Below are 26,795 nucleotides of genomic sequence, written 5' to 3'. Positions count from 1 at the left end.
GAGTGAGTGAGTAACTGAGTGAATGAGTGAGTGAGTGAGTGAGTGAGGAACTGAGTGAGTGAGTAAGTGGGTGAGTAAGTGAGTGAGTAAGTGAGTAACTGAGTGAGTAAGTAAGTGGATGAGTAAGTGAGTGAGTGAGTAAATGAGTGAGTGAGTAACTAAGTGAGTGAGTGAGTGAGTGAGTGAGAAAGTAAGTGAGTGAGTAACTGAGTAAGTGAGTGAGTGAGTAAGTAACTAAGTGAGTGAGTAAGTGAGTGAGTAAGTGAATGGGTGAGTGAGTAACTGAGTAAGTGAATGGGTGAGTGAATGGGTGAGTAAGTGAGTGAGAGAGTTAGTCAGAAAGAGTGAGTGAGTAAATGAATAAGAGTGAGTAAGAGAAAGAGAGTGAGCGAGTGAATGTGTGAGTGAGTGAGTGTGAGTAAGAGTGAGTGAGTGAGTGAGTGAGTGAGAGTGAGTGAGTAACTGGGTGAGTGAGTGAGAAAGTAATTGAGTGAGTGTGAGTGAGTGAGTAACTAAGTGAGTAAATGAGTGAGTGAGTAAGTGAATGGGTGAGTGAGTGGGTAAGTGAGTGAGTAAGAGAGTGAGTCAGAGAGAGTGAGTGAGTAAGAGTGAGTGATAGTGAGTGAGAGTGAGGCAGTGAGAGTGAGTAACTGAGTGAGTGAGTGAGAGAGTGAGTGAGTGAGAGAGAGAGAGTAAGTGAGAGTGAGTGAGTGAGAGAGTGAGTGAGAGAGTGAGTGAGTGAGTGAGTCAGAGAGTGAGTGAGTGAGTGAGTGAGAGAGAGTGAGTGAGTGAGAGTGAGTGAGTGAGTCAGAGAGAGAGTGAGTGAGAGTGAGAGAGTGAGAGTGAGTAAGTGAGTGAGAGTGAGTGAGAGAGTAAGTGAGAGTAAGTGAGTAAGTGAGAGAGAGAGTGAGTGAGTCAGAGAGTGAGTGAGTGAGTGAGTGAGTCAGAGAGTGAGTGAGTGAGTGAGAGAGAGAGGGAAAGAGTGAGTGAGTGAGAGTGAGTGAGTGAGTCAGAGAGAGAGTGAATGAGAGTGAGTGAGAGTGAGAGAGTGAGTGAGTAAGTGAGTGAGAGTGAGTGAGAGAGTGAGTGAGAGTAAGTGAGTAAGTGAGAGAGAGTGAGTGAGAGAGTGGGTGAGAGAGTAAGTGAGTGAGTGAACACGTAGCATTTCAAGTAAAAAAATGAAGGCAAATAAAACTTGCACAGAATTTTATTGGAGTATACAGGGACATTAATTGTACAACAAGTAAATTCTAAACCAGACATTTAAAAATGAGTCCCACATTTGTTTATATTTCTTTTAAATCAAACAACAGTCTATTTATTAAAAAAACAAACAAACAAAATAAAAATCACCACAAACCAAAGAGAGCACTGAATCCACTGAACAGTCTTGGATGCATCATTTACAGCAATACACACACGCACACACACACACGCACGCACACACACACACACACAAGAAAAAAAATACAATAATAAAAAAATCTGAGGTGTAATTGTCTTATTTGCTTTTCGTTGGTTACAAAATCAATAGGTCAGAAGAACAAGAAAAGAATTTTACACACATAACTACACTAGTCACACAAATAGTAAGAGTTTACCACATTGCTTTTATTCCAGAAAAGAATTATGTGTTTCTTTCTTTCTTTTTTTTTTTTTTACATTTTAAGGTTTTACACAGTGAACCGAAGGAATCTACCCTCCGCACTTAAACTGCTGTAGTCAAAATCCGATAAAATCAATGGATTGGTAGGAAAATGAATAAATAGAGATAGTACAAAGATACTGTAGAACAGTTGCCCAAAGGATGTTTTGTCCAGCAGGAGGTGATAGTGAGTAAGTCTGACTGAACCACTGAGTGCTCTGGTGAAGGCAGGAAGAGAGCCATGTCCTGGTGATGACTTGCACAGCTGTCTAAGAGTCCAGAAGTCTAATGGACAGTTTCGTGTCCTGCCCTTAGTGTGACATGGTGCTATTGCTTGAGGCTTTTCCTGGTCATTGCAATCATTGCAAACTAAACCCAAGAGAAATGTCTTTGTGTGTCTGATTATAAAAACAAAACGCTTTTCCACGTATCTTTCACATATACAACACTGAGTCCTTCAGAATAGGTAACATGGACACCGGTTCCTGTCAGAAAGGCAAAAGTGGACGTTTCAGTATCTGAATGGACGGTAATGTAAATATGGCATTAAGTCACCGCACCAGTCTCTTCTCCTGAGCCTGAAGAATGTCGATTTGTCGTCTCCCTTGCTTAGAATTCAGCGCATCATTTTTTAAGGTTTTTTGTCCAAATTAATTCTCTCTGCCCATATGTTTGTTGAATAAATGGCATGTATGGAATGTTAAATCACTGCTGAAATGCTTTTGGAGTTTGCAGGATGATTAACGATACTGTTTCATTGTCAAGGCTTTTCATGCAAGCTTTACAAATAAGGAATTACAGACAGATACAGTATTATACACAAATATATCCTTTGAAACGGTTACAAAAAAAAAAATTCAAACAAGCTCCATGTTGGTATTAAAGTTGCATGCCCTGTGGGTGTGCACTGAATTGCTGTCGGACAGATTAAAATAGTAAATATTGTTAGTTTTACAAGCATTTACAGAAGTACACTGAGACCAGGATATGTTTCGTTGACTTAGACTATTAGATACGATCCACACAATTAACATTCAAAATATTTAGACTTTGCATTGAACAGAAGAGAGAGAAGACATTGAATAAAAGAGACTGGAGACAGACTTCGATGTAGCTGGCTTCTATTCTAATGTCATAGCACCAATCGTTTAACTGCAGTAACAATGAAAACTGAACTTACTGTATGTTCCATGGGCTGGGAATGTGTTTATAATGCTAATTTCATACCTATAAGACACTTAAACTATACATGACCATCTCTCCCATATACATTTTCTATGTGCTCTCTCTTTCTCTCTCTTTCAGACACACACACACACACACAAATTTTAGAAAGTGCGTAAACTCTACCCGAAATGTGCAATCATGCATTCCTCCCCCCAAAACGTTCTCTCTTAGAATCCATTAAAACACACACACACACACTGACACACTGACACACACATGGATACCATTTTGGTTTACTCACACACCCTTATGGAGGAATTTCCAAACCATAATTAATGATAAAGATCAACTTATTTAAAGCAAATAAAGACAAATAACAAAGATAATTCAAAGACAGACAATCTGTAAACCTACTTTAATATTTCTACTTGTGCAAATAGCAAAGAATTGAATTACTGTTATACAAAGTATAGCTTTGTTACTTATAGTAGGGCTCTCTCGTACTCAACAGCCAGTAGAATTGAGTGTGTTGTGCATTGTGCACACTTAGCTAAGTCTTGACAGCGTACTGTATTTCGTTATGAAAAAATAAAACAGGAAATTCTTAAACATGAACCAGCTTTGTTATAGTAGGCCGAGGTCAATGCGCATGGTCAGACATTTTTATGGCGCCCCCTGGAGCAGACAGGGTTAAGGGCCGTGCTCAAGAGCCCAACAGCGGCAACCTAACGGAACAGAGTGCTCGAACCACCGACCTTCCGATCAGTAACTCAGAGCCGTAACACACTGAGCGTGCCTATTTATGGATCTTACAGTAAAGTGTTACCCAGGAGCCCCTAAAGAGAGTGACGCACACAACCAACCCCTGTGGAGACGGAATATATTGTTATATGTTATCAATATATTCCAGAACAGAATATATTGTACATTATATATATACACAATATATTACACTAGTGTATGAAAATTTTGTACACAGAAATCCAGTTGGTTAAATTGCAGCCCCACAAGAATTTTAATAACACAACGCTTTTGCAGACTCCAACTGGATTTCAAATGCATCAATGTGACGGTTGTAATTTGTTTGAAACGGGGTTAGAACATACAGGACAGCTAACATTATGCTAAAATTGACATTGTGCAAATGGCTGTTGCTTAGGCAACAAAGCAGAGGTGAGGGTTTTAATCATCCATTGCCTTCAGTAAAGTGCTAATATTGAAAGGCTGAGTGAGAATTCACCTGCACATATTCACTGTATGAACATGAACAATGAACATGGACATGGGTTTTGGACGTGGTTTTAAAGATCCCAGATCCTGATCAGAACCTGAAACAGCCTTGTGTCATGTTTGAGGTATGTGAATAATCATAATATTGCATATCTAGAAGGATTTGACTAATTAAAATTCTGGTGTATTTACGTAATTAAAATATTGGTAAAAATATGTATAATCCTTAACATTCAGTGTTACAGTCCAGTTTTGTCCCCATAATTGGAACACGTTTGGTTAACAAAATTCACTCATCTGAAACAGAATATCTCAAAATCACACCCAGGACTAATCGCTGCTGCTCAATCACAAACAGATATTGTTCATTTATAAATTTGTATCTCCCTTTTATACGGTAGATTTTCATTCAAATCATAGAGCTTTTTTTTTTTAATCACAACTGACATAGATTATCTATATAAGGCGTACAGCAGATCGTAATGTGTGATTGTTTAACTACATTTAGGGGGTAACGTTCTCACAGCAAGTCGAACTTTTGACCAGTTTCTCCAGCCTACAGGTTTATATGTGTTTGACTCACTGGTTATGACTGAAATACAATTGTGCTACAATTTACATGAACATAGACAAAGTGCCAAAAACAAATACATGGCAGGATTAACTAGAAAAATAGGTACCCCTCATATTTATTATATGTATGCCCCAGGACAAATGCCAGGAATTATTTGTATTGTTTTATTACAAAAACATATCCTGTAAATACTGTCAGACAAAAAGTAGCTCCTGTTACGGTAACTAAAATAAGCCATGGGAAGATAACCGTAATAAACTTGTTATTCTTGTACTGCTGCATTTCGCTTGCCCAGTGAAGAATACATATGGTTTTGGAAACGTCATCACCAGCCAACACCACAAGTAACTGAACAAACCACAACAATCCTTGGTTTAGAAGATTATTTTCCTCGAATAACAAAAGTCTCCTTTTTTTTTAATGGCTCACAAGATACCTCAGGTGCCCATACTGGACCTTCCCTCGATGCTGACCTTTACCTCCTGCGAGAGGAAGGAAAGTTTAGGCAGAGTTTCGGGCTGGTCATTCTCCTGTGCCCTATCTATCTCTCCTCTCTCCGGGGCAGACCACCTCCTCTTGCGACTTCCTGCACCATGAGCTTTCCCTTCTTCATTCTTTGCTATGATCACACCATTACCAGAGTCCGGACTCTTAATCTCATGACCTTCAAACTTTTGTTTCCCTTCCACTACAAAAATGTTCCCATCCATCTGATCCTCCCTCCGAGCCTGTGAGTCTCCAGGCCCCGCACTGAGCTTGGTTGCTTTATGATGGGTGTTATTATGGTTCTTCACAGGACCACAGGTTTGGTCTTTTCTTAATGCACCATTCCTGAGGCTCTTTAGGGTGAGCGAGATGCAGACATCACCGACAGAGAGTTTGGCACACGACAGAGCCAGTAACTGGGTAGTGCGGTCTGGGCAGCAGGATGACCATCCCTGACCAAACACGAAGAAAGGGTACTCGACCAGCACTTCCACACATACCTACAGAAAAGCAAAACATCAGCAGGACCCACCATAATTTCATATTAAAGGATTATTGCACCGGATAGCAATCACACTTTATATCAGAAAAATTATAATTCATTATGACTATATTATTATAATTTATTATAATAGTTATCGTACGTTTTTATGTTAAGGTTCAAGGAGTCTTATTGCGGCAAGCTACTGAATACATGAATTGTATGTTTGTGGAAATATACGAGGGTGAGTCAAAAATTAGGTCACTAGCTCAAAAAGTTCATTTGTATCTCTGGTGCGATAAAAAATGGATGAACCACTTGTGGTTTGCATGAAAGAAGAGCAGCAGTGATTCTGTTTTTTGTTTTTTTTTGTGGTCTGTGGGTGTACCAACAACGCATATAAAACAACTCAAACGCGTTGCATGAACAAAAGCGTTTTGATATCTGCAAACAAAATTTGGACCGATACTCTAATCAAGGTGAAAGTTTCTCAAAGAGAATCATTACTGGTGACGAGACATGGATTCATCACTACGAGCCTGAGAGTAAACAAAACACAAACATCCTCAATCTCCGACCAGGGAAAAAGTTGAAAAGTCGACCATTCGGGGCGGAAAAAGGGAGACTTACAGTTTTTAAGGATTTTCAAGGGTCAGTATTGAAACATTATCAGAAAAAAAAGATTATTTCTTATTGAAAAGCTGAAGCCTAGACTTTACACAGGATTAAACGTAGAGGACTGCTATTCAAGGGCGCTGTAATCTTGCATGACGATGTACGTCCACACAGTTCTGCCCACACTGTTGACACTCTGCAAAAACTTTTTTTGAGGTGTTAAAGCATCCTCCCTATAGTCCTGATCTCCATTCTCTATCAGAGTTTTACCTATTTAGTCTCCTGAAAGCAGCTCTACATGAACAAAGAATCACTATGAAGAAGTGAAGACAGCGGTGCATTCGTGGCTCTCAGCTCAGCCTTTTTTTCTTTCTGATATGTTCCCTAATTAAGTCGTATTCAATTCCCAACCATCATTAGGGCACGCCCTCATCAAGGCTGCACATACCAGTTAGGAAGGGCAGAAGACTATCATGTGTTTCCTCCGATACACGTGACACTGGCCACCAGCATATTTTTGAACTAATCTCTCTAGCGCTAATGAAAGCAACATCTATTCCTTCCGCTTGCATGAGCTTACAGACACCCGTGATTGGTTTGGAGCCATGATTGATGTAAGATGCCTACCCTCCCTCAGCCAATCAGCTCTCTCTATGTCTCATCTGCGAAAGGCTACAGCATCACCCAGGATTCAAACTCAAAATTACTTCTACAGCCAGAGTGCAGATAATTTTTGACTCACCCTTGGAGAAACCTAAAAAATATTATACATCACAACATGACTCACCTGTGCTTTGTGTTCCCCGACTGAAAACTGTATAATGACTGCATCAGGAGTTTTGCTGGAATCTATTCGTTCAACTGTGCTTGAGTCAATTTTTAGTTCTCTGCTCACTTCCGCACTCTGTAGAAAGTCCTCCGTCCTCAGGTCCTCCACCCGCTTGAGCTCTCCATCTGCCAACTGGATGATGGAGCCCTTCATGAAGTATGGAGGCAAGGTTGACGATGGGGAGAGAGGTGCATTCTGTGGACTTGTGGGTGTTGAAGGGAGCACAGGGGCTGGTGTTGCTACAACCCCTGCTGAAAGCAGGGGAAGCTGCACCTGGGTGGAGCTCGGTACACCCGACGCAGCATGATGTTCCTCTGGGCCTGTGATCTCTTTGCCATTAGGGAGGATCGAGGTTGTAACAGTAGGTGTGGCTGCAGTTATGTAGGCCTGAGGCAGACCTGTAGCTACTGTCGGTACACTGGTAGCCGAAATGGCAGGGATGGAGCAACGAGAAACTTCTGACTCAGTAGATGACGTGTTAATGTTGCCAGTACTTACAGGAATAAGGAGGGAGGGACTGCCTGAGATTACTAGATGCTGTGGGAGGTTGCTATGGTAACTGGCCACAGCCTGTTGGGGTGCCCCAGATGTACTAGTAATGTATCCAATAATAGGCAGCTGTGTGCTTGAGAAAAGGTTTGTAGAAAGCTCCTGGGTCGTGGCGGATGGAGATGCATGCAGGAGAGTGTGAGGGGAGAGAGTTGGACCAAGAGATGCTCCCATGCTGTCTGATGACGAGAGAGAAAGGGAGGAAACTCTCGAGACTGGTTTCCCCACAGAGAGTCTTGTTCTCTCAACCCGAGCCAGAGATGTGTGTTCTTTGTCCTGGGTGCTCTGAAGCTCAGTGCTGTTATTGGCCATCAGGTGGTTGCTTGACACCAGCATGACCGATGTCTGAAGTCCTGCACTGTCATGAGGAGCATAGTCAGCGGGAAGTAAGACCTGAGTTTGGGCTGGGAGACTCAAGTTTTGGATTTGCCTTTGGACATCATCACTTTCTGGTTTGTTAGCCATTCCCTTCATAATGCTGGTGGTGTGTTTGACCACTGTGACCTCTCCAAGAGGACCGTTCTGCAGATCCTTGATGTGGGAATCAGCTTGTTTTGTGATAAGACCATCAGCATAATGCACAAGCACCTGAGGGGGAGCAAGAGTCAAGCCATGTGGGGCAAGAACAGTTGAATGAGTGTGAAGTTGAAGGGGTACTTGGGAAGTTGGGGAAATTACTGGCAAGCCGACTGGAGTGCCCTCTACCTGAATGCACTGGCTGGTGGGGTGAGCTACATTCGGTAAGGATGAGATTACATGCTGCTTTTGTGGGTTTCCATTAGAAGCCTGTGGGATGACAGCTGTGGCAGCGTAAACCTCCTGGGTGGGTCTGCGTGGTTGAGTTGTACTTGCTGCAGCTGACACTATCTGAGAGGAGATATAACTGGTGTAAGGTCCAATGATCTGTAAGTTATGTGGTAGCTGAGTGGACTGAATGGGTCCTGCTGCTTGAGGAAGGTTGGAGGAGAGGACGGCTGGATTGGCTGTTATTGTGGTTGTTCCAGAGAAACCTATGGAGTTTGTATATGATGACAAAGAGCTGTTGGAGGCAGAGGTGGAAAGCGGGTACTCCGTGACTATAGTTAGGGCTTTGCTTGATGGGGTCGGGCTGCTAGTTTCAGAACTGTGACTCTGTGATGAAACTAGGTTGGGAACAGTAGCCATACTGGCCATACTGGCTACACTAGCAAGCCATGCCAAGTTCTCACCACTATGGCTCTCGTTCACAGTTGATGCTACCAGCACCTGCCGCTCCTCAAGTGCCAGGATCTCTCTCTTCTTCGGAGGCAGGCACTCATTACTACGCTCCTGATTGGACTTCATGATATTTCACTCTTTGACTCTAATGTGCTTTTACACTAGATAGGTTTGCACTTGTTTTCAGTTGCACATGAAGTCCATTGTTTATAAATGATTCTTTTTTTTATATCTTGTGTTCAGATACAAATCAGATTCAGTCACTGGATCCTCTTGCTGTTACTGAAGTCTTCATGTGGAATCATCTGGAATGCTCTGCCTTACTGCCGTACCTCACTGCAGTCTGTGCCTTGATCAGAGACAGAATCAGAAAATCAGAAATGCTCACATTGAACCTGACGGAGTACTTCCCCTTTAGCCTCCCATAACAAAAAAGTAAAACTAAACACAGTGCTTCTAATTGTACATTAGAACGATATAAGCATAGCAGAAGCCAAAAACGGCTCAAGTCTTTCTTTACACACAGTGTCGGAGCACTTTATGGTCCTAACACTTATCCTTCCTTAAAAACGCTGCTTGGACTATGTGTGAATGTTAGCCTACAGAATGCATCATACAGTCATTTACGGCGGCTTTCGACAAGCTTGATCAAAATGTCTCTTTTATATAAAACATTTAATGTCTTGTCTTCTCATAAAGTTAAGAGAACTTTAATTACTTCTATCACTCATTATATCCCTGACATGTTTCTGGATCACTTTTGCATTTCCATCCTGGTGTTGTTTCTTTCCCAGATGCTAACTGCATTGACTTAAACTACATCTCGCTCTTTCTTTCTTTCTCACACACATGTACGCTGACACAAATATAAACACACACACAGATAGGCTGCTCTCCGTGTCAGAGAGATTAGTACTGCAGTATCGCTCCAGCTCTGACTACATCAGACATCACACACTGCTGCCCTGTTGCAGATAGCTTGCCCGGGCCCCCAGCGTAACTCGTTCACACCTCCCTATCCTCAGTAGGTACACGCGCACATACACACACACACACACACACACAAACACATCACACAAGCCAAAGGCCAAAGCACAGTTTTAACTATGCAAATTCACACGCAAATGATTTGTCCTGCGTCTTTATCATAACACTCGATGACATCCATCTATGTGGTGGTAGTAACATTGACCTGATTTTTGCATTCACGAGTTATTTCATTTTCACTGAATGTCAAGACATTTTAACAATGTTACAATCACTGGGACCTTAACCAAACATGATGTCATCCCCAAATGAGCAGACAAAGTGAGATAAGATGCTACACCGCATTCGGTATGACCTCGATCACCTTCGAACCAAAGGAAGAAGAAAATTGTTTCGTAATAGGCATGGGAACTGGAAGCGTTTGTTGCTTTTTGCCAGACAATGCCTTAAAACAACTATTCTCTGCACGTTGCCACCCTTTGGTAAAGGTACCTGCCCCTTTAAGAGGCGGGCTGGGGAGTCCTAAGCTAGACATGAATCCAAACAGTGCTGTTGCTGCTTTACAATGACTACAGGCTGCTATTCTGGACATATTCTCTCTCTCTCTCTCTCTCTCTCTCTCTGGAAAAAGTATCACATCACAAAATGCATCATTTCAGCAGAACGTACACAAACATATTGTGTCTTATGGTTTCTTAGTGACTACGCCATGCACGCTCGACTTGTAAAACTAGGAAATATTATAGATGAAGACTCCTTTGTCAGGAGACTTACCTCTGGATCATGGAGACAACAGCCCTCTCTCTCTCTCTCTCTCTCTCTCTCTCTCTTTCTCTCCCGCCTTCTTGCACGGCGTAGTATGTGCGTGCAAGGCAACCTATTCCTCACCAGCCATCCTTTGTCCAGGTTTAACACAGACACAAAGTCAGATCCACAATCCTCTCGTCATATCTTCACCTCCATGTCCCCTGCTCTCCCGTCCTGTCCTCCTGTACCCCCTGGTCTCTTCTCCTCTCCCTTCTGCAGTGGCCCTGGAGGAGTGAGTAGAAAGGAAGTCCCCTTGTCTGGGCTGTCTCACATGAAGCCCTTGCGTACAAGAGGTACGGAGTGTGTTATGCAAGGCATACACACTGCCTCACTCCCAATCTCTCTCTCTCTCTCTCTCTCGCTCTACACACACATACGCACACACATGCTCAGTGCTCTGCTGAATGCAGCTCCTCCTCCTCCTCCCCCAGTCAGCCTCAGCAGCCTCATCAGGTATTCATTCAAAAAACACACTCCACTTGGCACAACGCCCAAGCTACACTCACAGAGAGGGAGGGAGGAAAGACAGAAGGGGAGAGGGAGAATTACGCAGGGAAGGCGGAGGCAGAAACCTAGTACTCACAGAAGGATGAGCACAAAATACATGCTCTCTGTAAAGGATTACACACGTATGCGCGCTCAGCATACCGAGCTACTACAGGGTTATTTTTCTCTCTCTCTCTCTCTCTTTTTCCCCCTTTGTGTTTGTGACCTAATTACGTTTTCCTCCTCAGTGCACGATGTATTCCCTGTCTCCCAGAGTACAGTCAGGTTTGATGTTACTACATAAATCAGCGCCGAAACAAATTCCATTTGCATGCTGCTGGGCTCTGTGGACTGTCCTGGTTTAACCTCTTATGCACCTGCTGTTAGGGAGCTACCGAGACCCTTCCACCATATCACCACACACACACACACACACACACACTGAACTGAAAAGAAACCAACAGTCAAGCTAATGATTTTTTTTTATTTTATCTAAAGATTAAACACACTATATATATATATATATATATATATATATATATATATATATATATATATATATATATGACGATTTATAACTAATACACAAACATTATACCAATAAAAGTGAACAACATCTACAGAACAATTGTGTTGCTTTCTCATATAACACTTTTAAACTACAACATCAAAAAGGGTATTAAACAGCGTGATTATTTGGTGGTTTGTGCTGCATTGTTATTATTCCAGTTTCAATGCCGTTTAGGCCAAGAAACATTTTTCCAACATACATGAGACACAGACAGACTATAGTACAGAACGCTGCTGACTCTTTATGTAGAGTTAATACAGGAACCAACTCCCACTGGGACAACAGACCGGCACATGGTAGTTTAAACTACATAAGTCAACTCAGAATTCAATGAACTAACATAAATCTTGAAAACCATCAAAGATCACATGTTTATTGTAGAGATTTTCTTTGAAGACTGAAGGAATAACACTGACTCGCTAATCATTTATACCATTTTATGCTGTATACAGAGTCACAGGGGGTCTGGAGCCAATCCCAGGAGAGGGCATGAGGCGGGGTACACACTGGATGGGCTGCCAGTCATCATACACACACACACACACACACACACACACACACAACTTAACCTAAGGAAACCGGAGGACCCGGAGGAAACCCACCAAGCACAGGGACAACATGTAAACCCGGAGGTGGGAGTCGAACCCAGACGCTGGAGGAGAAAGACAACAGTGCTAATCACTATGCCACCATGCTACCTTAAAGTAATAACATTATACCATTATTATTTTAAATGTTATATTGTATTAACTGTCTAGGCCAGGGATTCTTAATTCTAGGTGAGGGGGGTTTATAGTCCTTGAGATCCCTTGTCTGTAAAACTAAAGGTTCTCTCTACAGTCAACACTCATTAAGCTGATCAATCGTATCCTAATCGGGAAAAGTTCCACGACTGCAGTTAGGAACGCTTAACATAATAATGTTATACAGCTTTGTGCTGAAATACAAGAGTTGTGCTGAAAACCGGAAAATGTTACAGATACACCGGACAGCTATAATACAGTATTAATAATTATTATCAATTCCAGTAAAGTGACCTGGTGACTATGGGCACCTAAGGCTCTTTTAAATTCAAATTCAAATTTTATTTGTCACATACACAGTCATACACAGTCATACACACAGTCGATATGCAGTGAAATGCTTATGGTGTCCCGCCCATCCTGTCCCACCGCCCGTCTTGTCCCATCTCACAGAAAAGCCAATGTAGCACAAATTGCTGATAAAGTTAATGCTGGCAAGGACAGAAAGATAAGAGAACACTCAGTGCCTCACTGCTTGGTGTGTAAGGGGCTTTAGCAAGCAAAGGGTTCAATGTTGTTAAACCGACCTCCAAATTCCTTAAAACTCAATCTGAATAAGCGGTCATGGTTCACGTGGTGAACAAACAAGGCTGGTCCACGGAGAACCTACCTGGTGCCGGGTACACCACCACACCTGCAGAGATCTTGTGAAGTCTCGAAGGGGTCAGGGCTGTTTTAAAGGCACAAGGGGAACCCACACACTAATGGCCTTAATTTACACTGTAAACTTAAAATTATATTCTACCTTTTTTTGTTTCTTATTTATATTTATCTCTTACTGTAATTTCATCGTTCAATGCACTTCTACATCCTTGTTTTCGAGAAAAAAATAAGAATTTCATCTTACCGAGGTATATATGACAATAAAAACCTCGAATCTTAACATTAAAGTTACCACTAATGGAAAAGTCCATTTGTGCATACATGTGAAAATATAATAAAGAACATGAAGTGATGTCTATATTATCATTAGTGGCGCAATATATTTACTAACCACCTCACAGTTTATTTACAGTGCAATATATTCTCTTCAGCTGTGAAATACATTATTAATCATAATGCACCTTATTTACTGTGTCCTTATTAGTTCTGCGATGTACTTATCAATCATTCCCAAATATATTACTGCTCAACATATGTTTAATCAGTCTGTTGCTAGATATTTTCATCCTGTGTCAATACCAGGTCTAAACCGCGACATAATTTCGTTCTGTTTTTTTTAATGATAATCAAGTAGTCTTTTATTAACCTGCTTATATTCAACCACCCTTTTTGAGCAGAACCTGCCCAGACAGAGACCAGACATTGATTTGAAGCAGGAGAATCCTCATGTTAAAACATGTGAAGGTGGGAAGGAAGACAAGCAGGGAATTTATTGATCACACAGGGGAAATGACCTCGGTACAGCATGCAAACAAAGCCTGGTGAAAGGATTAAAGGAAGTAGATACACAAGTAGCAATCAAATGATAGTTAGTAAATAATTATTAAAGTACAGTAAGAAGTACAGTAAGGGTGGCTCATACAATAACACCTGACATGCGACTCAAACGCTGTTTGAGTCACATGAGTTGTGCATGAGTACAATAATCACGAGCAGATATTTATATGCTGAATCATAGTGTATAATAACCGAACTGGTACTGTAATCTGTCTGCATTAGAACATACAGTACTATAGCTGTGATTCCTATTCATGACACAATGTTAGGTGAGTGCATTCAACAAATGATGCTTTGTGAAAAGGGTTCTCCAGTTCATGCAGGATACAAATGAGACACGAGTTAAAGGTTGTGCTGAGGGACCCGAGCAAAGCAGGTTGGCACTGCCAGGATTTGAATTTGCAACCTCCTGCTGTTTAACTCAAAGGCTTAAACCACTGAGTCACTGCAAACAGAGCAACATTTGTGCATTGGGTTGTGCACAGTGCAATCCTTTACTGCAAGTTAGAATTGATAAATGAGGTTTAATTAGTGTACAGTGAACAGTCTGAGATGGTTGTTGAGGCTAAAAGCAGTGGTTAAAGCAGATCTGAAGGTTGTGTGTTCAAATCCCAGCAATCTCCTACATTTGGTTGAAGTTGATATTTGCATGAGCAAATATAGTGGACTATGTGTTGTTGTTGTTGTTGTTGTAACATGGAAGATATTACAGTACTTCACTGTAAATATGGTTACCATTATAACAGCAGGTTTTTTTTTTTTTTTTGGCAAATTACTGTAAAATTTGTACGGTTGACGCACTAGACTCTATCTATAAGTGCACCAAAGATGTCACTAAGGTCAGTGTGTGAAAAACTGAACCCAGACAGAGTAAGTGTGTTACAATCTGTGCTTTCAGCTTCAAGGGCTCAGTTCCTAAAGCCTACAAAGCCATGCTGAGTGACAACCTTTGATAGCTCCACTCCTCTTAATAGAAGAAGGGTTTTGGCAGCGTTGCTACGTTACTCTGTTTGGAGAGGATATTGTACCCAAGCAGTCACTTGGGGGAAGAGGTGAATTCTCTCTCTCTCTCTCTCTCTCTCTCTCTGTGTGTGTGTGTGTGTGTGTGTGTGTGTGTTCTCAAAACAGTGCTTCATTAAACTTGAGGCTCATGTCTAGTGCACCTTTAACTCGTGTCTTTCCTAAAGTCAGTACATTAGAGAAATAGAAATGTAACAATGCAACATGTGGTGGTTAGCACTATCGTCTTGCACCTCCAGGGTCTGGGTTCTATTCTCGCCTCGGGGTTTGTGTGCATGGAGTTTGCATGTTCTCCCTGTGTTCGGTGGGTTTCCTCCCACAGTCCAAAGACATACAGTACAGATGGGTGTTCCCAAATTGTGTGAATGAGCATGTGAGTGTGTGGTGTATGTGTGTGCCATGCGATGGATTGGTCCAGGGTGGACCTCGTGCCCTATGTCTCCTGGGATAGGTGCCAGGCCCCCTGTGACTTTGCATACAGGATAAAGTGGTATAGACGATGGGTGAGTGAGTGGGTGAGTGAGTGGGTGGGTGAGTGAGTGATAATACCCACGGCACTCAATACAATAATATGCATCACTGACCTTGCATGGCTGTTATCACAGAGCTTAAAAGTCAAATGAAGCCACGTGAGTTAAGCATGGTGCACATATGGTCTCCTAGTGTATTTAGAGTTATTACACATATTAATCATTTATAAGAGTCTCTATTCAGGGCTCCACTCACAGGCGAATGCATAACTGTCAAAGAGTAAACAAGAAGCACTTCACTGCAGTACAATATTAGATCCTGCTTAAATATATAAATATAACCACACACACACACACACACACACACAAAGCACCAAGCATGGACTCACTGTGTGGCCCCAGATGTGGTGCTTTCCAGTAGAAAATAGCTTGTCCTCACATGGTTCTGTCTCAGCACCTGTTACTCACACTACACTGCTGGAGGTGTCTCAAATACTGCTGCATGTAGGAACCCTGAGACATGTCCCAACATGTTCAGACATGCAGAAGGAGGGCCGGAGGTGACCTGGACCCGAGCAGCACACATGTGTACAGGACTCCGGTGTAAAGAATGTGGGAGGAGGGCAAAAATTTGATTGGTCACTTTTATGCAAACAAAGATAATAAGTGTAAGAATGCTCCGCCCATTGCCAGTCATCAGAGGCTATAAATAGCAATCAATTCCTCTATATTGATAAAGGGTTAAAAGGTGTGTATATATATATTTTTTTCTCTCTCTCTTGTCAGGAGTTGCATATGTGAAAGGAAGGTGTTTAAAAGTCCAAAATTGTGTAAAAAGTTAAAGATAAAGTGTCATACTGTCATAGGCAATCTGGTACTCATACCTTCCGGAAACGTTCTGCTTTCTTGGTTAATAAATACCTAAATTTAGGTCATTTGGTCCATCCACGTGCCATCTGACACATCAGGCATCAAATACTCCCCACCCTGGAGATATACAGTATTGATCATTTCTGTGGCAGTTACGTAAGCTCAGCTCGATGCCTGATTCTCATACACACACTACTGCCAACTTGGAAATGCTAATTAGCTTAATCTGCATGTTTTTGGACTATGAGCGGAACCCAGAGAAAACCCACCAAGCACAACCAAGAAAACATGCAAACTCCATGCACACAGATCCCGAGGCGGGAATCGAACCCCTTCCCTGGAGATGCAGGGCCACAGTGCCACCAAACACCTAAATACCTCAATGATACCATGCAAACTGCTTTCTTAATTAAAAGGAGAAAAAAAATCAACCTGAATAAAATTTAGAGAAGTAAGAAAAAATCTTTGACCTTGACACCTGTTTAGTTATTTATTTCTATTTTTCTTTTCTTCTAACTCTTAGCGGTCCAATTAAGAATAAAGAATGGCCCAATAAAAAGACTTTTCAGGTTAATCTGTTTGCTACCAGTGTGCCTTTCCAAGATTCTTATAAGAAGGTCTTATGTCATACTTTCTGGTTACACTGCCCCATCAGCACTGCCTTAAAACTGTACATTATTCAGTATCGCTGGCTAATGTGGAAAACTGCCCTTGGTTTTGGTGTGCGGTTGCTCCAAGGCAAAGAGAAAGAAAAAGAGCAAGATTGAGAAACAGAGAGAGAGAGAGAGAGAGAAATGTAAACATGTAAACGAGTAACATTCAATTCAATTAAATTTGTTTTGCATGTTTAACAATGGTCGTTTATAGGATCAAAAGAAAATTAAGGAAATACATATGAAATGTGTTACAAACATGGATGAATGTTTAAATCGAAATGATCAGTTTGCCCCTGATGAACAAGCCAAGGGTGAAGGTGGCAAGGAGAAAACCCCTGAGATGGCAGTAAGAAGAATCTTTGAGAGGAATCGGACTCAACAGGGAACTCATCCTCATTTAGGTGATATCAGATAGCTGGGATTGATCTGCAGACATACTGTGTGTCAGGAGGCTCGATGTCCAATATAACAGGAGAGGTGTTTGAGTTAATATTCCTATTTGTAGGAATTTCAGTCCCAAACTATTGAGCGACTGCAGTCACAAGTCATCAGACAACTACCATCTGCACCATCCTCATAGCCAGGTGGATCCGTCCCCAGTCACTACACACATCCCAAGCAGACTTTCACGCATTCCTGCATGCAACAGGATCCTCAACCAGACACAATAAATTACAGAATTGTAAAACAAAGTCTATGCACACAAACCCTGAGGCAGGAATCAAACCCAGACCTTGAGGTGCACGGCAACAGTGCTACCCATTGAGCCACCGTGCCACCAGATCAACAACAGTAAAACATACAAACTTGTTGAATTAAATTTGGTGAACACCTTTTATAGTGCGGCCATTTTTTTATAGTTTTTCCCAATGCTTAACTAAAATTTTGTGCGCATAGTAATTTAACAGCAAAGGCCATAATATACATCCCTGAGGCACTCCTTTATTCTCCACCTTTTATATACAGTAAGTATGGTGCTCACTGGTGGATGCTGATGAATTCAATGTTAAATGTAAAAGTAGAAGCCTGGAAAGAGAAATCAGTAAAATAAAATAATTAATATCTCAAAGTAATAAACAAGGTTGTGTCTAGTCTTATAAATAAATGCGACAGCATTCATGTTCACTCTTATGTTGTTTATCTGTAAGTTACAAAGACGCATGTTAAAAGGCCATGGCCATGTCTACATAGAGAAAATTTAGGTGATGTCTCCTGCAACGATTAATGCACTAAAAATGCAGATCGATAGTTCAAAGTCTCACTGACTTGCAGAAATGTTTGAATTCATAAAGAAGATGTCCTTTGATTAAAAAAACAAAACAAAAGGCTATCAACTGCACAAATGTGTATGTGTTCGTAAAAGAGAGAGGGAGAGAAAAAGAAACATAAAGAGAAGAAAAAGGAGCAAGAGAGAAAATATCAGCCTTATTCGGAATGAACGTCTTGCTATCTTAGTGTGTAGAGAATATGAAACCTGGGTTGCCAAGGTAACACAGGTCGATGGCTATGCATTAAGGAACAGACGTTTTCTTTAAAACTGTGCACTTGTTACAGTATGTGAGTCGGTCAGCATGCACGTTTGGTTGTGTGACTGCACATACTGTACACTTGCATATCTACATGCTCATGTATGCACATGGCAGTCAGCAAGTGAGTTTAGTTGTGATTCTGTATGTCTGAGTATAAAAGAGTCTAGTGAGAATAAGGTTCTGTGTATTGGGTACAGCAGGCCTTGTAAACCCCAGAGCACAGGTGGAGTCCGTAGGAAAATATCTTCCTGTTGAACATTTGCCTCAGGTTGGCTTTTTAAGAACTTGAGCTCGAGCCAGCGCAGCTGTTTATCACTGACCATGGACTATGCCATGGAATCTTAAATACACTGTACAGTAGCAGCATTCATTCCTTAACATTTTAAAGAAACCTTCATAAGGTTCTCTGCCAATTCTTTTCATGAAAACAAACACCTCCAAACATGAATCCCTGCTGGTAAAAAAAATAAATAAATAAAAAAAACTTGGCAGACTGAATCTTGAGTGTGCAGACTAACCAAAGAGTGAAAATTGTCCCTGCTGAGGCTCTGGTGCATTCTTTGAAGAAACAGAGAATGCTGAAAATGCAATTAGAGTTAATGCGTTTATCCTGGTCAGGGTCACAGCACGTACCTGGAACACCAGGCATGAGGTACTGCAGGAGTACACCCTACATAGGACCTCTGAACACATCAAACAGGTGAAAGTTTAATGTTATTACATCATTAAAGGTAAAAGCCTATCGTGCTCATGTGATACCAGGAAAAGGGCAGGGCATGTGAGGTTCAACAATTTCAGAAACCACATTTTTGCTATATGGAACACCTAACTCCAAACTGTTGCAATCTATGTTTCTGTAAAAATGGGAGATTTTTTTTTTTTTTTGATAAACAAGCCTGACCACAGCAACGGACCACCCTGTGTCTTCACAGCTAAAACATTTTCCCATGTCTATTAGAGCCAAGAGCTCCATTCATCCCAAAAATAGCCTGGCTTTGCTTACGCACAGCACTGCAAGAATGCAACCCAAGAAGCAGGGGATAAAAAGAAAAGGAAAAAACGAAAGTATTGACTTAACCGAGCTACCACGAGATCCTGCAACACTGCGGTCACTCCTCCACATGTTACACTCATCAAATGCATTTCGGGATAACAACTCTAAATTACCATAAATCCAGGCTGGTTGGACGAAGTAATAACAGTTTCTTTATCTGCTGATCGTGTAAAGAGCAGTGTTGAGCATGAGGCAGAGAGGACGGCCAGCCTCGCCACTGGTTGGGCAACCAAACCGAGAAAAAGGAGTGGATGTCATGCTTAAGTGATCTCATTTTACTGTCTATTTTAGACTCAGTGAACCTGTGAGAGAATTTCTAAAAAATGGAAAGTAGAGACAATCTTAGAAAACCTTCTTGTTTCTTGAAGTGCCACAAGTGTCCATTGCAGAGCACATACACACACTTACAGGCTCATTCACACACTGTGGCCAATTAGTCCAATCTGCATGTCTTTGGACAGTTTTTTGTTGTTGTAATTTTTATCTTGCCACTACATTCCCAGGTCTGATACAGCCTGTATAGGCGCCACCTCCCAACTTTCGTCCATCCACCGAATATTCGTCCATATTCATGGGAATAATTAAAACGCCATTGGCCTCCATGGTGCCATGGAGGCCAATGGCGTTTTAATTATTCCCATTTTATGGCGGGCAGTTTTGGGAACACCAAATAGCCTTATCTAATACCGGAGCTCCTGGAGGAAACCCAGCAAGCACTGGGAGAACATGCAAACTTTATGCAGGAATAACCTGAAGGTGCAATGCGACAATGCTAATCACTAAGCCAGCATGTCACCAGCATTCATACCTTAAGCTTTTAAAATAAACCCTCCAGCACTATGCCATTTCTTTTCGTGAAAAACAAACACCTGCTATGCATGAATCTTGCGAGTAATTGCAAAAAAAAATGGACTTGGCAGACTGAATCTGAGTGTGCTGTCTGATCAAAGAGTGAAGTGTGTCCCTGCTGAGGCTCTAATGCATTTTTTAAAGAAACAGAGAGTGCTGAAAACATAATTAGAGGTAACGCTCTTTTTCCTGATCAGGGTCACAGCAAATTTGTATTCTGGGCATACACCCTGGAAGGGACTTTAGTGTACAGTGATATTGCTTCTAAGGTCAGTATTCTTGTTAGTACCAGTCAAATGCAGACTATTTACATTAATTACATTACCCACCCTGATGTGATTATACTGAAGGGTTTCACACCAAGTACTACTAATTCGTTAGCATTGAGCTCCTTATACTGTTTCATTTATATATATATATACAGGTTGGAGAAATCCAGGTTCCTTGTTGATGGAAACAATGTTGGTAATTCTGTGCATCACGTCTGTGCTCTGTTGTAAACATTTTATTATATTGTATTATATTATTATACTATTATATCAGAAAGTATCCTCACTTTTTGGCTTTTTTGTTTAACTTATTTTTTTATTGGCACTCTATTTTCCGTACTAACACTGGAGTGCACCAGCGGACTCATAGGGATGCATCAGTTCTAAGAAGGAGGAGAACTCTGGTGTGTTTGGTACACACTGCATGTTGCCTGGCAGATCCGAAGTGCCACTTTCCTGTCTCTATCACCAAAGTGAAAAGCTGGAGTGGCACAACATCTTTTGCTGCCCTTGTTGTGGGAGCCTGGCACCCGAGAGTGTATTCCTGCCCAGAAGCTCTGGATCCACTGGGATCCTCAGCGGATAAAGACTACTGAAGATGATTAAATGAACAAACACATGTTTTAAGTTAAAGGTGTTAAAATACAGCCCACTCATTGGATGTGAGGAGAAAAAAACATTAGTTTTCATACTAAGCATTAATGAGGCACACAAGAGAAGATGTTTAGGATGCAGGACAGAGCTTCTGTGACTTGATGCGCATTTCATGCTGATTAAACATCTTAAAGAGGCATTCTATTTTAGGATTAAAATATTGTTTATCTTGTGGTTGGTAATATTATTATTGGTGCTGTTGTCACTTTTGTTGGTGTTATGGGTGATGGCGATGGTTTTGGTGATGTGTTGTTACTGTAAGTGGTGCTTATGAGGGTATGGATGCTGTTGTTATTGGTGTTGTTGCCAGTGTTGCTGTTGATGGTAGTGGTATTGGCGTTGTTGTTGTTGTTATGGGGCGGGAAAAGGGTTTTGGCCTTGTGGTTGGTAGTGTTAGTGGTGATCATGGAGGTTGGGTGCTGTTGTTATTGTTGCTGTTGCCGGTGGTGCTGGCTGATGGTGTTGTTTGAGTTGTTGTTGTTGGTATTGTTAGCGATATTGTTGTTATCATTGGTGTTGGTTGTGGTGTTGGCAGAGTGGGGGTTGATTTTATTGTTGTTTGTGGTGGTGTTGTTGGTGTTTCAGGGGTGATGTTTTTGACATTGTGGTTGGTGTTGTTAGCGGTGTTACTGTAGTGGCAATCATGGGGGTGTGGGTGCTGTTGTTGTTGGTGTTGGTGTTGTTGCCAGTGGTGCTGGTGCTAATGTTGTTGTTTGTGTTATTGGTGGTGCTGTTGTTATTGTTGTTGTTGTTGGTAATTGTTAGTGACGTTGCCGTTAGTGGAGGTGTTGTTGATGGGGGTGTCACTGGTGTTGATAGCGGTGTTGTTATTGGTGTTGTCTGCAGTTTTTGGTGGTGGTGGTGGTGTGGGTGCTCCTGCTGTTGTTGATGGTAGTGATGGTTTTATGTTTTATGCTCTCATTGGTATTGTTAGTGATGTTGCCCTAAGTAGTTTTGATGGTGGTGGTATGGGTGTTGGTTTCCTTTGGTGTTAATGATGTTGATGCCATATCTGATATTGTTGTATGCACTATAGTTAATTGTGTTTTTTAGTGGTGCTTTGTTGCTGTTAGTGGTGGTGATAGTAGCATTGTTGTTGTTGGAAGTGAAAATGGGAAAACAACAATAAATGGTGGTCCCTCCAGCTCATGACCCAACAACTCTCCCACTGCAGGTGTTACAGGCGGCAATGCTCAGCAGGTTTAACACCCCCCCCCCCTTTTTTTGCCTCTGCACAACTACAAAATAAATTCAGTTATAGAATGGATGTAAAGGAATCCATTGCCAAGTTGGTGTCTTCAGGGACTGCAATCTTCTCATTTCATTTGCAGTGAATCTCTTCTTAATTAAAACTACAGACTCCATTCACCTCCTGCAGGAGCAGCAACTAGTCACAGGCTCTAATAGCTCACCATAAGAAATCAAGTCTAAAGGACTGTATGAATCAAATCCCTAGGTATGAGGGAGCTTTGTGAAATATAAAGATTATATAAGAATGCAGGCGATGAAGAGAGACTGCTCTGAAGGTGCGGTCGCAACAGTGTTTCTGCTCCCTGATAGAAATTCTCCCCGAGAAGTGAATATGTTGGTGTAATAAAGATAACAAGACATATTTGTTTCACATCATGGTTAAAGTAAACTCATAATAATGCCCAATATGTTATGTAATTTTATTTATTATTCGTACTGTATTGTACCTTAAAATCACAATTTTGCATCGTAGTAATTACAGAAATAAGTATTACAAAATCAAAGGCAATTAGGACATTTGACGGTAGGTAGTACACAGTGTTGTGGTTTTACAGCTAACACATGATTGACAGGGTCACATGTGTGATCCCATCTCCAGGAAACATGTTTGTAGATGAATTGGCCAAACTATTTTGCCACCAAGTGTAAATGACTATGTGCATAGTGACAGTTATAGTGAAAGACTGGATTCCTATCCACGATCCATAGACTTTAAATCCTAGGTGTGTGAGAGAATAAACCCCGAGTGCAGGGCGTCATGCTAATTCACATCTGGGGGAGATTTAGTGCAGCAAGTCCACCTTCCAGCATGACTCTAAAGGTGGGAGGACACAAGGGAGAACCCGCACAGCTCCACATGGGCACTGACCCAAGCATGGGACCAAACTATGAAGACCTTGGAGCTGCGCGGTGAGGACAACACCCACTGCACGCGGAGCAACCGTCACTGAGATATCATTTAAATAACTTTATAGCACAGTAAGTTAATATGGATGATTACAAAATACTACACGATCACCTAAATGACGCAAATCATTCAAATAAACAGGGCTTCAAAGTACAACAGAGCAGCAAAATGAATAGATTGTGTGTATGTAACAAAACCGCACAGGTGTGAGGAGGGCCGATGCAAATGCGCTACAGGGCAGAAGGATTCCAGGACTTATGGACTGCAGACTATTACACATGGATTATAATTCAACGTTACTGTATGAGGCCCTATGCTGAGGTCTGGAAAGACTATCGGGATTAATCCAAACTAACGACAGTGGATTATTATAATCGATGAGGGGGTTCTTTTATTTTTGTTCAGATATAGTGAAAGAATATTCATCTGTGATTTGTGAGAGCATGCTCCTTCCATCCTTTTTCATGGAGTATAGGAGTGTGGGCTGATGGAAAACAACACCCCTCCCCTTTTCTCTATATAGCCAATCAGGATGCTCCAATCACAGTCACTATGGTCTTGGATTGGCTGCAGATGACATCATTACTACAACAGGCCAAATGCATCATCAATTAATGCAGGACTGCTGCACAGTGAGCCAATGAGCTTGCTCCGAGGGAGCCCTTGACAACACAGCCTGACTCTGTCCTTCCCTTCTGAGGGATTCTTCTTCTCTCACGGTCATTGGCACACGGATATGTGCACTATTGTGTGTGTGCATACTACTACTACTACTACTACTACTTACGTACCTTTGCAGCAGGAGCTGAAATACTAACGCAAGTCTTGAAGACATAATGCACAGAGTGAAAATTCAAACACAAAAAATAGAAAAGGGTGGAAAGATTTCTAAAACAAAAACAAAAACAAGGAATATGGGATATTTATGGCATTCTGAAGCTTAGAAGCAACAATCCCTTTGCGTTTTTTCACTTAGTGTGGAATCTTTCCTGCTTTTCTTACTATCCAAAGCACAGACATCCATCCATTAGGTTTTCCCTGTATTTTTAGGACTCACACGGTTATATTAACTTCCCTATCAAATGTCATTGTACTGGGGATTTAACAAGCCCATGTCAGATGTCAGATAAAGACGAGGCAGGTTGTGACAGACTGAGCTCTCTCTCAATAGACAGAGAGAGGGAGAGAACGAGAGAGGGAGAGAGACGGAGAGGTCTGTGGGGAGTCAGGGTCTGATTATGAGAGAGAACCATCTGTCCCTGTCAGCTTTGCTTTCAATGTTGATAAAACCCAACACACTAATACATCACTGACAAAAATATAGCAGCACATAAAACATTGGGATGACCATACATTGGCAGACACCCAAACCCAGAGCGAGCTACAGTACAGTTATCCAACTTTTTAACACAACCAAGCAGTTCCGGATTAAAGGTCCATGCTCAACGACAGCTTGGTAGTGCTGGGATTTAAACTTACGACCTTCTAATCAAAAAGCCAACACCTTACCCACTGAGCTATCACTCTCTGTACAGAACAAGCTTACACGTTTCCCCTGCTTTAACAAAAGACAATGTTAGTCTGCATGCAGCAAACAATCAGGCGACAGAATATCATTCTTCTACATAGCCTTGACCAGTGGATAGATCCTTCTTACCTATAGGCTGGGAAGTTCCAGGAAGGCCAGGGGTTGACACTACTTCCTGTTATTCAATATCAGTAATGAAGTAACCCAATCTAATCATAACCTACTGCTTTTGTCACTTTGGATCTTCTAATCCAGAGAGCCTGTAGCTGTAATCAACATCGGTAAATTTGATCAGATCAGTCAGTGCAGGGAATATTTGGCTTTGTTGCTCCATCTACTGGTGATTCAGGTATAGTGTAGTGTAGTGTAGTGTAGTGTAGCCGTTCTCCTGCTGAGAAGAGCTCTGCATTATTCCTGCATCTGTCACATACCCAATTCATCAGTGTTATATATATATATATATCTTATAAATTAACAAAAACCCTTTTAGGTCTGCACTGGTACCTCGTACACACAATAGTCAAAATGTTCTCAATGTGAAAAAGATACCCAATCACTTACATCAGCATCTCATCAAGATGTTATATCCATGTTTTATACATGTTCGGGATCACAGCTATATGTGGGTTTTCCCCAAAATGTTTCCCCGAAATGTTCCCATGAAGTTAGACACACTCACTCCCTCACCGTCAATACCTCTTTATCCTGCATACATTGTCATGGGGTGCTCAGGGCCTAACCCAGGAGACTTAAGGCATGAGGCGGGGTACACCCTGGACAGGGTGCCAATCCATCACAGGGCACATACACACACTTCACATTGTCCAAAATGTCTTGATATTGCTGTAAAATTAAGCATTACACCTTTGACTGGAAGTAAGAAGCTCAACACATTTTAGCATAACAAAAAGTCCCTATCTAAAATTCAAGCTGTATAAGACATTGTTTGCCAAGCCTGGAGTAGAAGGCCGTCAGTGGCCTGCAAATACGGTTGCCACTTATTACTTACAAAGAAAATTGCAACAACAGATGACTGACCCATAAAAAGACTGCCCGTCCCAAAGAGATCTAATTTTTCAAGAATGTTGGGCTTCTTTGTCTTATTGTCATGGCAACCAGTTCCAGGATAGCTTGTGTGATCGTTATGAAATAAACACCATATAGGGGAGAAAAAAAGATTTCGATCAGACATCAGACCCCTTATCTCCAATAAAAGGCAATTTTGATGCTTCAGCATACCAAGACATCTTGGACAATGCTACTGTATGTCTCCAACTTTGTGTCAAAAGTTAGGGGAAGGTCCTTTTTTATTCCAACATGACTGTGTCCCAGTGCACAAAGCAAGAACTATAAAGACATGGTTTGATGAGTTTGGATGGGGTTTTGTGCAAATGAAGCCTCCAGAAATGAACCCTTTTGTGAACCAACTGGCTGGAAGTCTTCAGAGCTTCATGAAGCTTCATCTCACCATCACTACTTCCAAGAAGAGTGGAAGCTGTTATGGCTGCATATGGTGGACCAACTCCATACTGAAAGTCAGTGCAGGTTTGGCCAAATAATTTTACCCACATAGTGTAGATGTATAAAGTAGAGCTATACATGAGAATCAGTCATATGAAAAACAGATTATGTTTCCGGGGAAATTTTATATATTTTCCAGGACAGATCATTAAAATGGGACAGCGCTGGAGAAAACTGGGACAGGTGGCAACACTACATGCACAGAGTCCTGACCTCAACAGTCCTGTAATGAACTTTACACCTTCGACTTCTTTAACGCTTTTAGGGCTGAATCAGTGCAAATCCATACAGACACACTCCACAATCTAGGACGGCCATCCCGGAAAAGGTTATTATATTTTGATTTTATT

The 26,795-nt window shown here is 41.5% G+C and overlaps 1 protein-coding gene across 1 annotated transcript; it reads right to left on the bottom strand.

The window, feature by feature from the left end:
- Positions 1-1,642: 1,642 nt before the first annotated feature.
- On the bottom strand, positions 1,643-10,893 carry atxn1b (ataxin 1b). Its single transcript, XM_053495264.1, has 3 exons — positions 10,535-10,893; positions 6,986-9,122; positions 1,643-5,602 (listed from the first exon to the last, which is right to left on the bottom strand). The coding sequence occupies exons 2-3, from the start codon at positions 8,897-8,899 to the stop codon at positions 5,054-5,056; spliced, it is 2,463 nt and encodes an 820-aa protein (XP_053351239.1). The 5' UTR covers positions 8,900-9,122; positions 10,535-10,893; the 3' UTR covers positions 1,643-5,053.
- Between the last annotated feature and the right edge of the window lie 15,902 nt (positions 10,894-26,795).

The sequence above is a fragment of the Clarias gariepinus genome, chromosome 4 (assembly GCF_024256425.1).
Source record: "Clarias gariepinus isolate MV-2021 ecotype Netherlands chromosome 4, CGAR_prim_01v2, whole genome shotgun sequence".
Classification (NCBI taxonomy): Eukaryota; Metazoa; Chordata; class Actinopteri; order Siluriformes; family Clariidae; genus Clarias; species Clarias gariepinus.
The sequence above is the reverse complement of the archived record's forward strand: the minus strand, read 5'-3'. Positions and strand labels throughout refer to the sequence as shown.

What these genes read in the sequence shown, in the direction of transcription:
- atxn1b (XM_053495264.1), bottom strand. Translation starts at nt 8,899, where the DNA reads ATGAAGTCCAATCAGGAGCGTAGTAATGAGTGCCTGCCTCCGAAGAAG. An exon ending in TCGGGGAACACAAAGCACAG is followed by an intron (nt 5,603 to 6,985) that starts GTGAGTCATGTT and finishes GCTTTTCTGTAG; the next exon opens with GTATGTGTGGAAGTGCTGGT.